The 19,833-nt window shown below is 41.1% G+C and overlaps 2 protein-coding genes across 17 annotated transcripts in view; one reads left to right on the top strand and one right to left on the bottom strand.

Annotated features, from left to right (window-relative positions):
- LOC117561696 (nebulin-like) overlaps positions 1–14,695 on the top strand; it is a gene marked incomplete at its 5' end in the record, with an annotated part of 41,815 nt that extends 27,120 nt beyond the window's left edge. For 8 of the 16 annotated variants that reach the window (XM_034239265.1, XM_034239346.1, XM_034239315.1 and 5 more), the window contains 14 exon segments: positions 115–207; positions 1,015–1,107; positions 1,492–1,584; positions 2,537–2,629; positions 2,853–2,945; positions 3,240–3,332; positions 4,113–4,205; positions 6,652–6,744; positions 7,117–7,224; positions 10,842–11,028; positions 11,293–11,385; positions 11,549–11,689; positions 12,948–13,051; positions 13,995–14,695. In XM_034239265.1, coding sequence (XP_034095156.1) covers positions 115–207; positions 1,015–1,107; positions 1,492–1,584; positions 2,537–2,629; positions 2,853–2,945; positions 3,240–3,332; positions 4,113–4,205; positions 6,652–6,744; positions 7,117–7,224; positions 10,842–11,028; positions 11,293–11,385; positions 11,549–11,689; positions 12,948–13,051; positions 13,995–14,168 — 1,551 coding nt within the window. 16 annotated transcript variants of the gene reach the window in all.
- Positions 14,696–15,778: 1,083 nt separating this feature from the next.
- Positions 15,779–19,825, bottom strand: LOC117561687 (TBC1 domain family member 8-like). The gene is made up of 4 exons (XM_034239246.1): positions 19,767–19,825; positions 19,542–19,628; positions 18,911–19,044; positions 15,779–17,020 (listed from the first exon to the last, which is right to left on the bottom strand). The coding sequence occupies exons 2-4, from the start codon at positions 19,594–19,596 to the stop codon at positions 16,652–16,654; spliced, it is 558 nt and encodes a 185-aa protein (XP_034095137.1). The 5' UTR covers positions 19,597–19,628; positions 19,767–19,825; the 3' UTR covers positions 15,779–16,651.
- Positions 19,826–19,833: the final 8 nt, after the last annotated feature.

The following is a 19,833-nucleotide window of genomic DNA, read 5'->3' as shown; positions in this document are numbered from 1 at the left end:
TGTGTGTCGATAAATCAGGTTTAGCTTTGAATTCAAACCCACTTTTCCTCATTAACCAAGAGTTGAAATCAGGCTAACTTCTGGTTGCTACTTTCATTCCTCATCTGTGTAAAGATTCAGTACAAAGAGGATTTGGGAGGAGGAACATCCTTATCCGAGACCCCCGAGATGGAGAGGGTTAAACGCAACCAGCGCAACATTAGCACGGTACTCCTCAGAGTGACCCTACTTCATCCAGCCTCCCTCCATACTCACTCCTTAAGGAATAACCAGGAATATAACATATCCCGACATGTAATCTCTTCAATTAGCCATTTACTGTTAATTACATTTCCTTACTAATTACGGGCCCCCAAAGTTCACAAGTATTTAGTTTTGCCTCTGCACTGGTGGTAACTGTAGACGAAGGCACTATAAATATTATATTTGAATTGTATTTTTCCGTAAACAAACGTCCAGTTCGATTCAAGGATGATCTAGTTAAGATCTAGATCATTACTACGTCACTGTGGACCTCAAGAAAGTGATAATTGATATGCTAAATATGACACATTTCACCCAAAAAGTGATGACAATGTGGATTGAAATGGATGAAAAACTGCAGGTTTATTGCGAGTTATTCATTTTGTAAAAACACATTGATGAAGAAACTTGTTTTTTTACAAATCTGTCCAAGTACAGTACTTTGTGTCCATTGGTTTGCTTTTGGGGTCGTTCATTGTTTGTGCTACTAGGACCCTATTTCTATAGAATATGGGACTATATTTATCGTTATTCATCATGACACATTTGAGTCTTTTTATCGGGACTTTGAGGGCTCTGTAGGATTTACATTGCAACTAAATGAAGTACCATCCATTTTGAAAGCAGAACGTATATATATCACAATCCTCCTTATTACCAACCAACCCAACTACCACTAAAACATACTATATTTTCGTCAGTGTGTTCTGTCTACCGTACTGTGCTTTTGTTTGTCTCTGTCTTACTCTGTGTCACTTTTGCAATGGGCAGATTCAGTACAAGGACTCTTTGGGTCAAGGCACGTCCATACCAGATCTGCCCGAGGTGAAGAGGGTCCGAGAAACCCAGAAGAATATCAGCTTGGTATAGAGGAGAAGGACTTCAACAACGCTTATCTTATCCCCTTAAAATCATTCCCCAAAACCCCCTCTGACCTCTCATAGAACAGTCTAAAAGTCTAGAAAACGTTACCGTACACGGTTTTTAATCCTAGTCTCCCCTCCTCCATCCTAATTAGATTCCATAAATCCCTCCACTTACTGACTTTATGTATCTTGAATTCATATTTCCACAAAAACACAATGCCCCCTTCCCCTTTTCTTCCTAAACAAATCTTCATTTCCCTGGATTTTTGTATTTTAATTCCTGATTTTGTGGCATTTCCTCCTCCTTAAAGTAAAACCTAACCTGCCTTTGAGTGTGTTGCCACCATGTGTGACTCTTTCTGTGTGTTGTCTCCTTTTAAAGATTCAATACAAAACAGGAGTGGAACAAGGCACGTCAGTATCAGAGACCCCCGAGATGGAGAGGGTGAAACGCAATCAGCACAACATTAGCACGGTACTCCTCAGAGTGACCCTGCTTCCCCCTCTTCCTCACCCTTTATCCATAGGCGGAGTTTGACATTTGCGCTTGGGGGGGGGGCAAACCTTTTTTACTGACGTCAGTACACAGTTCCAACTATTGCGTGGGGTGCTACGGATACAGTATCAATAAAGCCAGCGCTCACCGCACTGAGTATGACTTTTCCACACGCGAACACAACTCGTCCCGTCATGCACGCCTCATGCCCGCCGTACACACTCACTCATATGGAAGGGGCGGTCTCTCCACCCAACAACAGTGCAAATCATAACTGTGCACATCTTATACTTATTTGATAACTACGATATCCCTTGGTTACTTGAACACGCTACAATATTATGAACCAGTGTCCTATCTTATTAAAATATTGATATACGAAATATTTGTATTGGAACAGTTTTCAACGTAGTAATGCTGTATCATATTTCAGCCACTAGGGGGGGCAATGCCCCCCCTGCCCCCCCCGCAAAATCCGCCTATGCCTTTATCTCCCTCAAACACCATGCCATAACAACTCTCCCTACGCTCTCTTAGATGTCAGAAGTGTTGTGTTTGTTCGTCTCTGTCTTACTCTGTGTCTGTGTTACTTCAGCGACCCTTATCTTATCCCCTTAATATCATCTCCTTGTAGTCTAAAAGGCTAGAAAACTGTACCCTCCTCATTATTTAGTCCTGGTTTCCCCTCCTCCATCCTAACTAAGTTTCACAAATCCCTCATTTTTTCCAACTTAATCTTGAATTCATTTTTCCACAACAAACATAAAGCCCACTTCTTCATATCGTCCTAAATACATCTGCATTTCCCTGGACCTTTAGGATTATAACTACTTTCTTAAGGCCTTTTTTACCCCCTTAAAGTAAAACCTAACCTGCCTTTGTGTGTGTTACTTGCCACCATGTGTGACTCTCTCTGTGTCTCCTTTTAAAGATTCAATACAAAACAGGAGTGGAACAAGGCACGTCAGTATCAGAGACCCCCGAGATGGCGAGAGTTAAACGCAATCAGCACAACATTAGCACGGTACTCCTCAGAGTGACCCTGCTTCCCCTCTTCCTCACCCTTTATCTCCCTCAGACACCATAACAACTCTCCTCAGCTCTTAGATGTCAGACCTGTTGTGTTTGTTTGTCTCCGTCTGTAACTTTTGTGATGTGATGTGATTTGTGATGTCAGAAGTGTTTTGTTTCTTGTGTTTGTTTGTCCCTGTCTTACTCTGTGTCTGTGTAACTTTTGCAATGGGCAGATTCAGTACAAGGACTCTTTGGGTCAAGGCACGTCCATACCAGATCTGCCCGAGGTGAAGAGGGTCCGAGAAACCCAGAAGAATATCAGCTTGGTAGAGGAGAAGGACTTCAACGACCCTTATCTTATCCCCTTACATTTCCCCTGAAACCCCCTCTTCTAGTCTAAAAGTCTGGTTTCCCCTCCTCCATCTCACTCCTTATGTCTGCCAACTTCGGTTGACGACAAAAACATAATTTCCCACCATTTCTCCCCTAAATTAATCCTTTCCCTGGAGTTTTTTTATGTTAACATCCAGTATTTCCTCCTAAATTGAACACTAACCTGCCTTTGAGTGTGTTACTTGCCACCATATGTGACTCTTTCTATGTGTTGTCTCATTTCAAAGATTCAATACAAAACAGGAGTGGAACAAGGCACGTCAGTATCAGAGACCCCCGAGATGGAGAGGGTTAAACGCAATCAGCACAACATTAGCACGGTACTCCTCAGAGTGACCCTGCTTTCATCCGCCCCTCATACTTCATCTCTTTTAAACACCGTCATAACAAACTCCCCTTAGATCTCAGAAATGTAATGTTCATATTAAACCCATCGCGCAGATATAACACATCATGGGGTCGGCTGAACTCCACTCATAACCTGCTTCTTCATTTCCAGTGGAGTAAAGTAACTAAGTAGATTTCCTTAAGTACACTTTGAGGCACTTTTCTTGAGTATTTAAATGTTTTGTCACTTTGTACTTCTACTTTGGATTGATGTGAAATATAATCAACACTCAAATAAGACTTAGTAAAATTTGCAATATCACATAAATCAAAACATATCATATGTATTATTCTGAAATGGACCAATCTGCAGAATGAGAACTTTTACTTTTGGTACTTTAATTATATTTTGATGCTAATACTTTTGTACTTTTACTTGAGTAACATTTTGAATGCAGGACTTTTACTTGTAACAGAGTATTCCTACACAGGTACTTCTACTTTTACTAAAGTACAAGATCTGAGTACTTCTACTTTTACTGAAGTACCAGATCTGAGTACTTCTACTTTTACTGAAGTACCAGATCTGAGTACTTCTACTTTTACTGAAGTACCAGATCTGAGTACTTCCTCCCACCATTTCTCAGGGCGTTAAAAAAAGTGTGTTTTGATCCGTGTTTCCTGTCTGCAGTGCTGTGTTTTGTCTCCTGTAATTGTCTTTTTCTGACCTTGTTACTTTCTCCTCCACTCTACCCTCACTGTGTGTTGGGTAGATTAAATACAAGGACTCTCTGGGTCAAGGCACGGCGATATCGGACCTCCCAGAGGTGAAGAGGGTTCGAGAAACCCAGAGGAACATCAGCTCGGTAGCAGAAAACAAAAAACCCCGAACCACGTGTGCTCCTAACGGTTGAGAGTGGATAGTAGTGCTCATTGATAATTCCCATCCTCTGCTGCTCCCCCCCCCCCACTCCCATCACCCCCCATCTTCATCCTAGTCATAGTTTCCCAGTGGTTTAAAGTACATTTACTCAAGTACTGTACTGAGGTACTTGCACTTTACTTGAGTATTTCTATTTTATGCTAATTTGTACTTTTAGTTCACTACAATTCAGAGGTACATGGTGTACCTTTACTCCACTAGATGTATTTAATACCTTGAGTTACTTTACAGATGTGGATGAATGATGGTAAATCTAATCAAGTGTTAAATCAGACTTTAGTTCCACCTGGAGTAAATCCACCAGCTACCCTGCAGTATACAAAGTCATTCAAACTAGCTGCACCTTCACCAGCTTTGAGAACACTTTCATGATCAATCATTAGAAAACATATCATATATATTATTCTGAAATGGACCAATCTGCACAACGACTACTTTTACTGTCGCTACTTTAACTATATTTAGATGAGAATACTTTTATTCTTTCACTTGAGGAACATTTTGAATGCGGGGCTTTTACTGTAACAGAGTATTCCTACACTCTGGTACTTCTACTTTTACTCAAGAACAAGATCTGAGTACTTCTACTTTTACTCAAGTACAAGATCTGAGTACTTCTACTTTTACTCAAGTACAAAGTCTGAGTACTTCTACTTTTACTCAAGTACAAAGTCTGAGTACTTCTACTTTTACTCAAGTACAAGCTCTGAGTACTTCTGCTTTTAATCAAGAACAAGCTCTGAGTACTTCTACTTTTACTCAAGTACAAGCTCTGAGTACTTCTGCTTTTACTCGAGTACAAGCTCTGAGTACTTGTACTTTTACTCAAGTACAAGATCTGAGTACTTCTACTCTAGTACAAGATCTGAGTACTTCTACTTTTACTCAAGTACAAGCTCTGAGTACTTGTACTTTTACTCAAGTACAAGCTCTGAGTACTTGTACTTTTACTCAAGTACAAACTCTGAGTACTTCTCCCTCCTCTACATTTTCCTGAGCTGCAATCATCTTCCTCATCACCACCATCTTCGTCATCATCATCATCACTTTTACCCCAATGCATCCTTTCATTTTCACCCATCTATTCTTTTTTCCTCCATCTTGTAATCTTCTTCCATCAACCCCTCTTTTGTTTATGATGCCCCCTCCCCCAATTGACCATATCTTCTAACACACAGCCTAGCTTTTCTTTCTGCAGAGTGTGTTTCTACTTCACGGCTAACGACAAACTAAATCTCCTGCTGAATTGTAAGGAGTGTGTTTGCTTTCCTCTACAGAGAGACCCCGGCTCAAGATGAGTCACTCTGTAGGACCAATTTCTGAGACGCTGCTTAAATATAATCATAAAGCAATAAACGTCAAATAAAAAGCAGTTTTTATCTCTGAGATTATTTAAAGGTCACCTATTATGCAAAATCCTCTTCTTCATGTCTCTTCTACATCAACATGTGTCCCCTCTTCTTCATGTCTCTTCTACATCAACATGTGTCCCCTCTTCTTCATGTCTCTTCTACATCAACATGTGTCCCCTCTTCTTCATGTCTCTTCTACATCAACATGTGTCCCCTCTTCTTCATGTCTCTTCTACATCAACATGTGTCCCCTCTCTTCATGTCTGTTCTACATCAACATGTGTCCCCTCTTCTTCATGTCTCTTCTACATCAACATGTGTCCCCTCTTCTTCATGTCTCTTCTACATCAACATGTGTCCCCTCTTCTTCATGTCTCTTCTACATCAACATGTGTCCCCTCTTCTTCATGTCTCTTCTACATCAACATGTGTCCCCTCTTCTTCATGTCTCTTCTACATCAACATGTGTCCCCTCTGTGTAAACAAACAAAACAAAGATTCTCTCTCTTTTTGATCCATTTCTATAAAAACCTGTCTGAAAATGAGCTGATCAGATTTTGGCCACTTTATGATGTCATAACGATGTTTTGTCTTGAGTAACCATTAGCAAATCAGAAACCAAGGTAACCCCCCCCCCCCCCCCCCTGATCACCTGAATCTCCTCCTAGAGCACCATTGAGTTCTTTGTAACCAAATGTCTCTCTGAGGGGCGTGGGGAGGGGCTCCTTATTTTCATCTAAAGTAACAGACAGAGAATCAGCACTTTGGAAACAGAGGGGATTATGGGATGCTGCGAGACACGAGAGACATGTTTTGTATATATCTGAGACCTATATATTGATGAAAAACAGTGAAATAGGGGACCTTTAATTTTGGAGAAACCCTGAAAACTGCTTTGTCCGTGTTTTCTGTTTTTTGTAAATCCAAGTCTATGAAAGCAGTCCTATAGGTGTGTGTACTGTGTGTGTTTCAGTGTGTTTGATTTGCCTCTCGGGGCGCTGTGCTTCTGTCCTGTAGGTGTTGTATAAAGACAGTTCAGCCAAGGGAACCCCTGTGGTGTGTACCCCAGAGATGGAGCGAGTCAAAAGGAACCAAGAGAACATTAGCTCGGTACCTCCAGAACATATTCTACTTTCAATATGTTCTCCCCACGTTAACCCTTTTCTAACTGACTTGTCTCCCGGCTCTAGTTAATTGTATTAATTCTCTCCACTTTTGAAATGTCTTCAAATAGTGTGCACATCATCGCTGCTGTGCTAACCTTTCCTGTTGTTAAAACTACTCCACTTCATCTTGTCCTCTCCTGAAGATTGGGATGTCATCCTGTTTTCTGTTAATCCTTCATCCGTCTGATTTCCCAGTAACCTCCTTCTGCCAGTGTGTTTGTCTCTCTTACCACACCCTTTGTGCTGTGGATGCTAACGGCTAACGTGTGATGGTGTCAGGTTTCAGCCGCTCACTGTGTGTCCTCTGCTCCTCCAGGTTCTGTACTCTGACAGTTTCCGTAAGCAGGTCCAGGGCAAGGCCGCCTTCGTTCTGGACACGCCTGAGATGAGGCGTGCCAAGGAGAGCCAGCGCATGATTTCAGGAGTAAGATATTGTCTCTTTCCTGTTGTGTGTTGTATAGGTTTTTTGTCAGAGGTGGGAAGTAGTGGAGTACAAATACTTCGTTACTGTACTTAAGTACATTTTTCTGGTACCAGTGCTTTACTCCACTACTTATTTTTCTGACCACTTTTACTTGTTACATTTTGAACACAAATACCTGTACTTTCTACTTCTTACATTTTCCAAACAGGCTGGTTCCTTTAGTTTGAATCTGCATTTCATTACATTTATTCAAGCACTTTTCCGAATGCTCAAAGCGCTAACATTGCAAATGACACATAACAGACATGTGTCTTGCCCAAGGACACAAAGTTATGGGTACTTTTACTTAAGTACATTTCAAAGCCCATACTTCTTTACTTTTACTTGAGTAAAGAAGTTTAGTCAGTACTTCTACTTTTACCAGAGTATAGACACTACATACTGATATACACCTGAACATCAGCAGGAGAGGACTCTTTAAAGTAGAGACACTACATACTGATATACACCTGAACATCAGCAGGAGAGGACTCTTTAAAGTAGAGACACTACATACTGATATACACCTGAACATCAGCAGGAGAGGACTCTTTAAAGTAGAGACACTACATACTGATATACACCTGAACATCAGCAGGAGAGGACTCTTTAAAGTAGAGACACTACATACTGATATACACCTGAACATCAGCAGGAGAGCACTCTTTAAAGTATAGACACTACATACTGATATACACCTGAACATCAGCAGGAGAGGACTCTTTAAAGTAGAGACACTACATACTGATATACACCTGAACATCAGCAGGAGAGGACTCTTTAAAGTAGAGACACTACATACTGATATACACCTGAACATCAGCAGGAGAGGACTCTTTAAAGTAGAGACACTACATACTGATATACACCTGAACATCAGCAGGAGAGGACTCTTTAAAGTAGAGACACTACATACTGATATACACCTGACCATCAGCAGGAGAGGACTCTTTAAAGTAGAGACACTACATACTGATATACACCTGAACATCAGCAGGAGAGGACTCTTTAAAGTAGAGACACTACATACAGATATACACCTGAACCTCAGCAGGAGAGGACTCTTTAAAGTAGAGACACTAAATACTGATATACACCTGGACATCAGCAGGAGAGGACTCTTTAACGTAGAGACACTACATACTGATATACACCTGAACATCAGCAGGAGAGGACTCTTTAAAGTAGAGACACTACATACAGATATACACCTGACCATCAGCAGGAGAGGACTCTTTAAAGTAGAGACACTACATACTGATATACACCTGAACATCAGCAGGAGAGGACTCTTTAAAGTAGAGACACTACATACTGATATACACCTGAACATCAGCAGGAGAGGACTCTTTAAAGTAGAGACACTACATACTGATATACACCTGAACATCAGCAGGAGAGGACTCTTTAAAGTAGAGACACTACATACTGATATACACCTGAACATCAGCAGGAGAGGACTCTTTAAAGTAGAGACACTACATACTGATATACACCTGAACATCAGCAGGAGAGGACTCTTTAAAGTAGAGACACTACATACTGATATACACCTGAACATCAGCAGGAGAGCACTCTTTAAAGTAGAGACACTACATACTGATATACACCTGAACATCAGCAGGAGAGGACTCTTTAAAGTAGAGACACTACATACTGATATACACCTGAACATCAGCAGGAGAGGACTCTTTAAAGTAGAGACACTACATACTGATATACACCTGAACATCAGCAGGAGAGGACTCTTTAAAGTAGAGACACTACATACTGATATACACCTGAACATCAGCAGGAGAGGACTCTTTAAAGTAGAGACACTACATACTGATATACACCTGAACATCAGCAGGAGAGGACTCTTTAAAGTAGAGACACTACATACTGATATACACCTGACCATCAGCAGGAGAGGACTCTTTAAAGTAGAGACACTACATACTGATATACACCTGAACATCAGCAGGAGAGGACTCTTTAAAGTAGAGACACTACATACTGATATACACCTGAACATCAGCAGGAGAGGACTCTTTAAAGTAGAGACACTACATACAGATATACACCTGACTATCAGCAGGAGAGGACTCTTTAAAGTAGAGACACTACATACTGATATACACCTGAACATCAGCAGGAGAGGACTCTTTAAAGTAGAGACACTACATACTGATATACACCTGAACATCAGCAGGAGAGGACTCTTTAAAGTAGAGACACTACATACTGATATACACCTGAACATCAGCAGGAGAGGACTCTTTAAAGTAGAGACACTACATACTGATATACACCTGAACATCAGCAGGAGAGGACTCTTTAAAGTAGAGACACTACATACTGATATACACCTGAACATCAGCAGGAGAGGACTCTTTAAAGTAGAGACACTACATACTGATATACACCTGAACATCAGCAGGAGAGGACTCTTTAAAGTAGAGACACTACATACTGATATACACCTGAACATCAGCAGGAGAGGACTCTTTAACGTAGAGACACTACATACTGATATACACCTGAACATCAGTAGGAGAGGACTCTTTAAAGTAGAGACACAACCTACTGATATACACCTGAACATCAGCAGGAGAGGACTCTTTAAAGTAGAGACACTACATACTGATATACACCTGAACATCAGCAGGAGAGGACTCTTTAAAGTAGAGACACTACATACTGATATACACCTGAACATCAGCAGGAGAGGACTCTTTAAAGTAGAGACACTACATACTGATATACACCTGAACATCAGCAGGAGAGGACTCTTTAAAGTAGAGACACTACATACTGATATACACCTGAACATCAGCAGGAGAGGACTCTTTAAAGTAGAGACACTACATACTGATATACACCTGAACATCAGCAGGAGAGGACTCTTTAAAGTAGAGACACTACATACTGATATACACCTGAACATCAGCAGGAGAGGACTCTTTAAAGTAGAGACACTACATACTGATATACACCTGAACATCAGCAGGAGAGGACTCTTTAACGTAGAGACACTACATACTGATATACACCTGAACATCAGTAGGAGAGGACTCTTTAAAGTAGAGACACAACCTACTGATATACACCTGAACATCAGCAGGAGAGGACTCTTTAAAGTAGAGACACTACATACTGATATACACCTGAACATCAGCAGGAGAGGACTCTTTAAAGTAGAGACACTACATACTGATATACACCTGAACATCAGCAGGAGAGGACTCTTTAAAGTAGAGACACTACATACTGATATACACCTGAACATCAGCAGGAGAGGACTCTTTAAAGTAGAGACACTACATACTGATATACACCTGAAAATCAGCAGGAGAGGACTCTTTAAAGTAGAGACCTGTTGCCTTAACTCAACCGTAGTTTCACAACGATCACCACGTAGCATTGTGCGTTTCTGCAAGCGTGATATGAAACGTTTTTGGAACGTTTTGGAGAAAAAAAATCCCTCAGTAAATATTGAATCTGTTAAGGGCTATTTTCCGCAGCGGATTAAAACACAGTTGCTGCTCTAACAAATATCTCCTGTCTGTTAACCCCGTTGTGTTTTCCTCTTCCAGGTGAGATACCACGAGGACTTTGAGAAGAGTAAGGGCAGCTTCACTCCCACCAGCACCGACCTAACGACTGAACGTGTGAAGAAGAACACGCAGGAGTTCAGCGACATCAACTACCGTGGCATCACCAGGAAAGTGGTGGAGATGGAGAGGAGGAGGGCCATCGAGCACGACCAGGAGACCACCACCGGTACACAAACACACACACTGTCAAGAAAGAGAAAACCATACTATAAACTATAAGATATTTGAACTATGTACGAATAGTGAAAGAAAGGTCAATCACATGCTTTGTAGAATACATTCTTTTTTCAAAGAGCTTTTCATTAATTTTTTGCAAAGATTGTTAATAATGAGAAACCGGCGCACATTTCATACAAAGTCTGAGAAATATCTAAAGCCACAGATTGAAATGTGTGATTTTAAGTCTTTAAATGTGACTGTCTGCTCTCAGATCTGCGTGTCTGGCGCACAAACCCCGGCTCTGTGTTCGACTACGACCCGGCCGAGGACAACATCCAGTCCAGGAGTCTGCACATGATGTCAGGTGAGAGGAAAACACTTTTTAAAACAATGTTAAAAGAGATTAAACAGATTCAAAGTGATGTGTTCCAGCCATGGCTAGTATGAGGTAAATGTTAAACCTGATCTTATTGAATTCATTATTTTACAAAATCTTAAAAACGGTTCTTACCTCTGATGTTGTTCAGTGCAAGCTCAGCGCCGCAGTAAGGAGCACTCCCGCTCCACCAGCGCTCTGAGCGGCCTCGCTGACGAGAAGTCTGAAGTTTCCCAGGACCCTGAACACCACATGTCCCTCTACAGCAACGGCTTCATGGCCTCCTCCACGGGTAAATACTCCAACAATACTGAAGACAGTATTTTTACCAAACACCTCAGATCCACACACTGCAGTGGGAAGTATTGGAGTACAAATACTTCGTTACTGTAATTAAGTACATTTTTCTAGTGTCAGTACTTTACTCCACTTCTCATTTTTCTGACGACTTTTTACTTTGACTTCTTACATGTTGAACACAAACACCTGTACTTTCTACTTCTTACATGTTGAACACAAATACCTGTACTTTCTACTTCTTACATGTTGAACTCAAATACCTGTACTTTCTACTTCTTACATGTTGAACACAAATACCTGTACTTTCTACTTCTTACATGTTGAACACAAACACCTGTACTTTCTACTTCTTACATGTTGAACACTAATACCTGTACTTTCTACTTCTTAAATGTTGAACACAAATACCTGTACTTTCTACTTCTTACATGTTGAACACAAATACCTGTACTTTCTACTTCTTACATGTTGAACTCAAATACCTGTACTTTCTACTTCTTACATGTTGAACACAAATACCTGTACTTTCTACTTCTCACATGTTGAACTCAAATACCTGTACTTTCTACTTCTTACATGTTGAACACAAATACCTGTACTTTCTACTTCTTACATGTTGAACTCAAATACCTGAACTTTCTACTTCTTACATGTTGAACACAAATACCTGAACTTTCTACTTCTTACATGTTGAACACAAATACCTGAACTTTCTACTTCTTACATGTTGAACACAAATACCTGTACTTTCTACTTCTCACATGTTGAACACAAATACTTGTACTTTCTACTTCTCTCATTTTCCAAACAGCTGGTTCCTTTAGTCTGAATGTGTGTTTGATGCGTGATCATTATTCTTTAGAGTCATTGCGTGCCTATTGATTGGAACACGATCCGTGTATCCATCACTTCCTGGTCTTCTCTAAAGAAGAGGGACCAATGGAAACGTTGTCATGTTGCCGTTGTTCAGCATGGAAACATTCATTAGCTAACAATGACATTATTGTTCTATTAATATAAAGGGAGGTCAGGTACTCTTTAAAACAGCTGCTAGTTATGGGTACTTTTTACTGAAGTACATTTCAAAGCCTCTTTACTTTTACTTGAGTAAAGAAGTTTAGTCAGTACTTCTACTTTCACCAGAGTTTTTTTAAACTCGTGTATCTGTACTTCTACTCGAGTAAAGGATGTGTGTACTTTAACATCTCTGGTGATTATGTAAACAGTGTGTGTCTCTGTGTTTCCTTCAGGTTACCAGCATGCTAAGACAGTGGAGCTCCAGCAGAGGTCTTCCTCAGTCGCCACCCAGCAGACCACCGTCTCCTCCGTCCCCTCCCACCCCTCCACCACCGGGGTCAGTCACTACTTAATGGATCAATAAGTTGCTTGTATCATGGATCCGAAACTTTAGACACTCAAGACATAACAAGATATAACAAAATAGAACCACAGACACACTGCTGATTGAAGGAACTATTATATTGTTGTCCAACAGTATGAGAGCCAGAATACTTGCGTCAAGTCCATCAAGAGTCTGTCTGTCTGTCTAAAGAATAACAGAATCTCACAGGTCTCACTTCTTTTGAGTTTACGCAGCACTTTACCTTTTGGACCTTTTACAATCCCATGTTACAAGACCCTATGCTCAATAACACGCTGCAGACAGACATGTGCACATTCAAGGTCTCTTTAGATAAACTAAATGATGAAACTCACTAGCATGACTTACAACACATGATCATATCATATAGATTATTTCAACACTTGTTTTAGTCTTTTTATGGGATTTGTTGACAATAAAAAAAATAGAGAATATCCCCCCCCTCATGCTTTAAACTCTTGGAGCTCTCACAGCCTCCTCGCACTCTTTACACATGACTCTGTGTAGCGGGTCATTTGGAAATTAACATACAAATGTGAATAATTTTGCTTACAGGGGTTTAACTACGTAACACTCAACATGTCAACATGACACCAAAAATTCCCTTGCTCTATAAAATAAATAAATGAAATAATACAAAAAATGTACATAAATACAAAATGCAGAAAGATACATTAATTGAAAGATCTCCTATCATGCTACTTGGAGGCATATATTATGGGTCTCAGATCCCTGACACACTGGGGACACATATTTATGTATAAAAGATATCAAAAAGTGCATTTTGCATGATAGGAGACCTTTAAGAAGTTGATGAAAATTGGTTGTCATTAAATAATATTGCATCCTTGCAAAACAACTGAATAACATAGATCAACGTATAGCTCCAACACTCACACTTCTTTATCCTCTGCAGAAAACCGTGCGTGCCATTTACGACTACGCGGCGGCCGACAGCGACGAGGTTTCCTTCAAGGACAGCGATGTGATCGTGAACGTGCAGGCCATCGACGAGGGCTGGATGTATGGCACCGTGCAGCGCACCGGCAAGACCGGCATGCTGCCCGCCAACTACGTGGAAGCTATCTAAAGACAAAGCCCGCCCACCGACCCTCCAGAGAAGCACATCCACAGGGCGACTTCCTGTCAACACACCTGTGGCTTTAGTGCAATGTGTAGCCTGTAGTTAGTTTAGATCTGTGTATTTTAACTGTTATCTTTCAAATGCTGCTGCCCCCCCCCCCCGTTACCTGTGGATGTGACACAAGACACATTTAAACATGTCTGATTATGCATACCTATACTATTTTAGATTGTTACAATTGAGACGCCTCGGGAAAATCACTCACTTTGTATATTTCAATAATATTTAATATATATAAACCTCTTTGTTCAGGATGTATTACCCGAGCAACGGGTTCAAATTATGCCTGTAACTAAGGAGTCAGTCACTCCTCCATGATGAAACCGCTCCTGAAGAGTGTGTACGAGAGCCTCAGTCTTCCCTCCTTTACACTGAAGGCTGGCCACTAGTGTGTGTGTGTTTTGTGTCTTCAGATTATACAGGTCCTCTACCTTTAATCAGTAGCTAATAAAGCACACCAAGCTCCTGCAGCACTCTGACTCCTTTCTTTGATTCTAAACTTTGACCCCTGGTATCTTCTTCTAATCGTTGTATTCACACTTCATTGGGATGAATGGGTGTAGCATTTAAAGACGTCATTATATATGTAAGGGATAATGTGCAGCGAGGTTTTCTGTAACTTTATCTTTTCGGTTAAGCCATCATGAATCCAAAGTCTTGTGCTCTCGACAAATATATAAAAAATAATATTTAAAAAGTGCTCCAAGGTGTTTTCTTACCAAAAAGACGAATGTGTGTTGTCCACAGCTGGAGTTAAATTATTTCTACGGATTGATACGACTGCACATAGTCCCTTGATTCTCCTTAACAACGGTCTGTTCTCCTTAACAACGAAAATTAACAACCTCTAAAACAGGGGTGTCAAACTCAAATACACAGTGGGCCAAAATAAAAAAATGGGTAGGCCTACTACTCGAGGGCCGGACTGGTTCAATGTTTATTGCAGAACTTATTGAAATGAACTTATTGCACATATTAAACCTGGAACTAACAAAGCTTAAATTATTGCCTATAAAAACAACATTAAACATTAAATAATCAGTTGCATTCATTTCTTATGGCTCTATCTGCAGCTTTTCCAGAGTCATTTCTTATGATTACATTTCCCCACAGGCCAACAACAGCTTCAACAAAACTATTCCCCTCAAAGAGAAAACCAAACATGCCCTGTTGTCGTGAGAGAAAGTGCAGAAGGAAGCATCCATTGAACTCAGTGTGCTGCTCTGTGATGCTAGCTCAGATACTTGGCATCTCATCTTGGGTGCAAGGTCATCAATGTTTGGGCTCAGGCTCTGAGCGGAGGAGACCCTCAGGATGGAGTGAAGGTGTGCGTGCAATATACCGGAGGGCCAGATCTAATAGGAATTAAAGATTATCCTGCGGGCCGAAATTAAATCCACCAAGGGCCTGATTTGGCCCCCGGGCCTTGAGTTTGACACATGCGCTCTAAAATGTCCACATTGACCTATCAGAATCGAGTATTCAGCGAAGCCGTGTAATACTTCAAAAATATTGTATAAAACTTGTTTCTCCAATCAAAAATGCAAACACGTTTATATTAATCAGAATCAATGAATTTATTAACAACATATTCATTTAGAATTAAGGACTTCTATTTAATGTATTAACTTAACCCTTTATTAATTACATTGTTATTTAACTTGACATTGAATTGATCACTAAATCTGTTTCACAGCCTGGCATTGAAGTCATTAGTCATAACACACTTTATAAAAGCTTCTTTATTAGAAAGTGGTGGCAGAGTATGAGCCTACATCACAGTTTAACTGCAGGCATCTTTATGGTGACGTGAAAAGGCAAACGTGTGAATTTAACAAGGCACAAAAAACACAAAATGACGAGCACCGTACACTGTTCATATAACACAACACTTTATAGAGGCTGCATCATCAGTGACGTCAAAAGGCAATAACGAGAATTCATCCGGGCACGAAAGGATCTTTTTACTCATGTTGCTGCAGCGAGTCGACCATCTCGTGGCCTGCTGCGTCTTTTTTGTCTCGAAGTACTTTGGGGAAACTGGAACAGAACCTGTTGTCAGTTACAGTTCAGTCCGACTATTGATTTTAATATCACAGGTATCTCTAGGGCTCTTTATCTTCCTGCCTGTCCAGTGATAGTGATAATTGTCCGCGTCTCGCCTCACATTCGGGTCATCCGTCTAACAAGAATTGATCCAGGCACAAAAGGATCTTTTTACTGATATTTCTGCAGCGAGTCGACCATCTTGTGGCCTGCTGCGTAATAAATTGTCTCTTTTGGCTCTACGTACTTTGGGAAAACTGGAAAAACCTCCTTCCTGTTGTCAGTTACAGTTCAGTCATACTATAAATTGTAATGTCAAAGGTATCTCTAGCACTCTGCATCTTCCTGTCCGGTGATACTGATATTATTTGGCTCACATTGGGTCACCTCCCCTGCTGCAGAGTGAGTAATCCGGCCCGCTGCTCGTACTGCTTCTGATTGGCCTGTGAGATTTTTGCACACAGATCCACGGGCTTCTCGAAGAAGTTCACCAGCGCCTGTTCGGTGAGCAGCGACGCCAGAATCTGAGCGTAGCTGACCGTCCAATCGCTGTCCGACGAAGAACTCCCAGCATCCTCGGGGGTTTGTTCTGCGCTGACCTCCGACCCCTCTGAGCTGTGTCTCCGATGTTCCACCTCTCCGATCTGCAGCACCAGGCTGGTAACCGTGGCGATGGCCTGGAAGAGGTCGTTCTCCACCAGGTCGCCGTGAAACATGCTGTAGAGCGTCTTACAAAACTGGATGAACTCACGCTGTGGAGGAGAAAGAAGAAGACTTTTTACTTTCTTTTTCTTTTAAAGACTCACGAGGGAAGTCTTAAAACAGGTTTCAAAATCCTTATTCTGGAAATTGAAAAGTGGTTTAAAGGTCAAAGATGGGTTCGGGTGACAGTAATGGCGCATTTCCACTACAGCGCGGAGCTCGCTTTAAGCGTGCCGAGCCGTGCCTGTTCTTGGTTGCATTTCCACTAGGCTATTTCACAGTTTTTCTGGCCCCATAAAATCGAGGTTCTTTCCGGGCCAACAACCAGGGTGAGTCGGGCTGAGTATGCTAAACTAGAGAGAGAGTTGCTGGCAAGGGAGCTACAACTACAACAAGATGAACATATTTGACCGTGATTTAATTATAATACACGTTTCAAAATGATGCCGAAGTAACAACATACTGATACCGGTTAGTAAAAACCATGAATTAATGCTTTGACAAGTCTGCAGACAGACGGCAGAGAAACACCCTTTTAAAATGCGTGTTTTCTGAATGGAGCTTGGCTAAGCTAACGCAGTATATGCTCCGACCGTCCACACTCACAACAACGGCCGATACAGACATAAATAAACCAGCGACTGTATTCGCCATGACACAGGCAGTCTGTGGTTTGTACTTGTTTAACTTTTGTCTAGTTTCTGAACAGATATGAGGAGCTGTGAGCTCTGAGTGCTAAGAGCTAACGGCTGTGTTGTTTTTCTGGGGCTCGCATTGAAGATGACGTCACGGCTCCGCCTACACTGCGTTACTATAGTTACTGCCCCAGTTCCTAAACTGTAATGGAAATGCGCCATAAAGTGAGCCAGTCCTAACAAGGCCTAACGAGGCCTAGCCATACCGAGCGAGGCCCTGTAGTGGAAATGCGCCATAAGGGACATGTGTTGTCTGGGGATGCAAAATGATTGAAAGAGAAGGATAAAAGGAATAGAAAAAGGTTAGAAAAGTCTCAAAATAACTATAATTCCACGGGAAGACTAGGGGTAGAGGAATGTGAGAATTTAGTTAGGGGTCTTTTCAAATATCTGGAACAAACTCCCAGAAACCTGCAGGTCCACTGCAACTCTGACTACTTTTAAATCCAGGCTGAAGACTTGCCGCTGCTTTTAATTGAACTATTCACATCTTAAACTGCACTGTAACTTTTATTCATGTTTTATTATCTTTGCTTTGTAATGTTTCTAATGTGTTTTACGCTCTTATGTCATTTTTGTAAAGCACTTTGAATTGCCTTGTGTTGAAAAGTGCTATATAAATAAACTTGCGTTGCCTTTCTGAAGAACACTTTAGTGTAAGATAAGATGGAACTTTATAGCAGCGACAGGTCAGAGTGAAAAACAGGATTCACACAAGGTACAAATAAAGACAAATTAGAAATTGATAAAGTAAATGTTGAAACAAGATATCACAGTTAAGCATTTGAATGAACATGATAAAGATATTTACATAAGTGTGCAGTAAGTGTTAATGTAATTCAGCACCATCGTTGTTTAAAAGTGTCTATATTATTCATATTAATAATATAATAATGGGGAGAAGAAGAAAAAGGATGCAGAACAATATTTATATTATACTATTTATATTATTTTATACTGTATGTTGCATTGTTGGAGGAGCCTGGGATTACAGATTAAACCACCAATGGTATTAAGCCTTTCCCAGCATGCATTGGGGGAGAAACAGGTCATCAGGACTAACACAGCGCCTAATTAGTCGAATTTGCTGCTGATTTCAGTTGATTTTAAGGTATATTCTCTCTATTATTGTCAAAAAGAGATCAGATTATCAGGATATGAAGTAAACTAAATACATACAGACTTATAAGGGGAGGCACCACTTTTATTGTGCATTAAAACTCTAGTACGGTGTGTTTCCAGTACCTGGTTCATGAGCGGCAGAGGCTTCTCCACATCTTTCTCTCTCTGCTTGACCAGATCCTTCAGCATCTGCTTCAGCTGCTCCTGGTAGTCCTTCACTTCTCCTTCAACATCTGGAACAGCAGTTTCAATGACGGCTACAGTCAGTAAAGAGAGCTAATGTTATGCTAACTGGATGCTGGCTAAATGTTGGCTTATAGTGTATATATCATGTTCCCTGTCTAGTGGTTTGAGTTACTATAGTTCATGAACAGACAGGAGACGGCTGACGTCCAACACGGTTTAGCATCTATCACTGATGGTTGCTACGTCCTCGTTTCCCTGTTAGCGTCAAAGAATACAATCCCAGGATCCTTTGTTTGTTTCAGTCATTGCTCATAGGAGTGACGTAGAGAGACATAACAGTGCATCCTGACCAGGTTTGAAAAGTTAAAGGTGAAAAAGTGAGTTACTCTCTCACTGTACAGGTTAAGTCAATAGGTTGCGCTCGCTAGCATCCTCCAAAGATGGACGACTTGCTGTGGATGACGTCACATACTCATTCCCTATTGTGGATGTTATGTTACAACAACAACAACACGCCGTCACTGTTTAGTTCTTGAGCTGGTTCACATGGCAGTGTGTGTGCACTGACCTGACGGCAGATTAACAAAGAGCGGTCTGTTTGTGGACACCAGGGGGCTCTTCATCAGAGAGGGGTCATCCTCACTTTCTGTCAGAGCTACACACGTACACACGTGTACACACACACACACACACACACACACACACACACACACACACACACACAAAAGTGAATAAGTCAATTTCCAGCCCTGACAGCAGCTTGGATCTCATGACTTTCATCATGTTGAGTGACCTGGTGGGATGTGCAGACGGTACAGCAGCCGGACCTTCTCATTCAGCTCCTCACAGTACCGTGTCTT

The sequence above is a fragment of the Gymnodraco acuticeps genome, unplaced genomic scaffold (assembly GCF_902827175.1).
Source record: "Gymnodraco acuticeps unplaced genomic scaffold, fGymAcu1.1, whole genome shotgun sequence".
Classification (NCBI taxonomy): domain Eukaryota; kingdom Metazoa; phylum Chordata; class Actinopteri; order Perciformes; family Bathydraconidae; genus Gymnodraco; species Gymnodraco acuticeps.
This window is presented reverse-complemented; position numbering and strand designations above follow the sequence as displayed.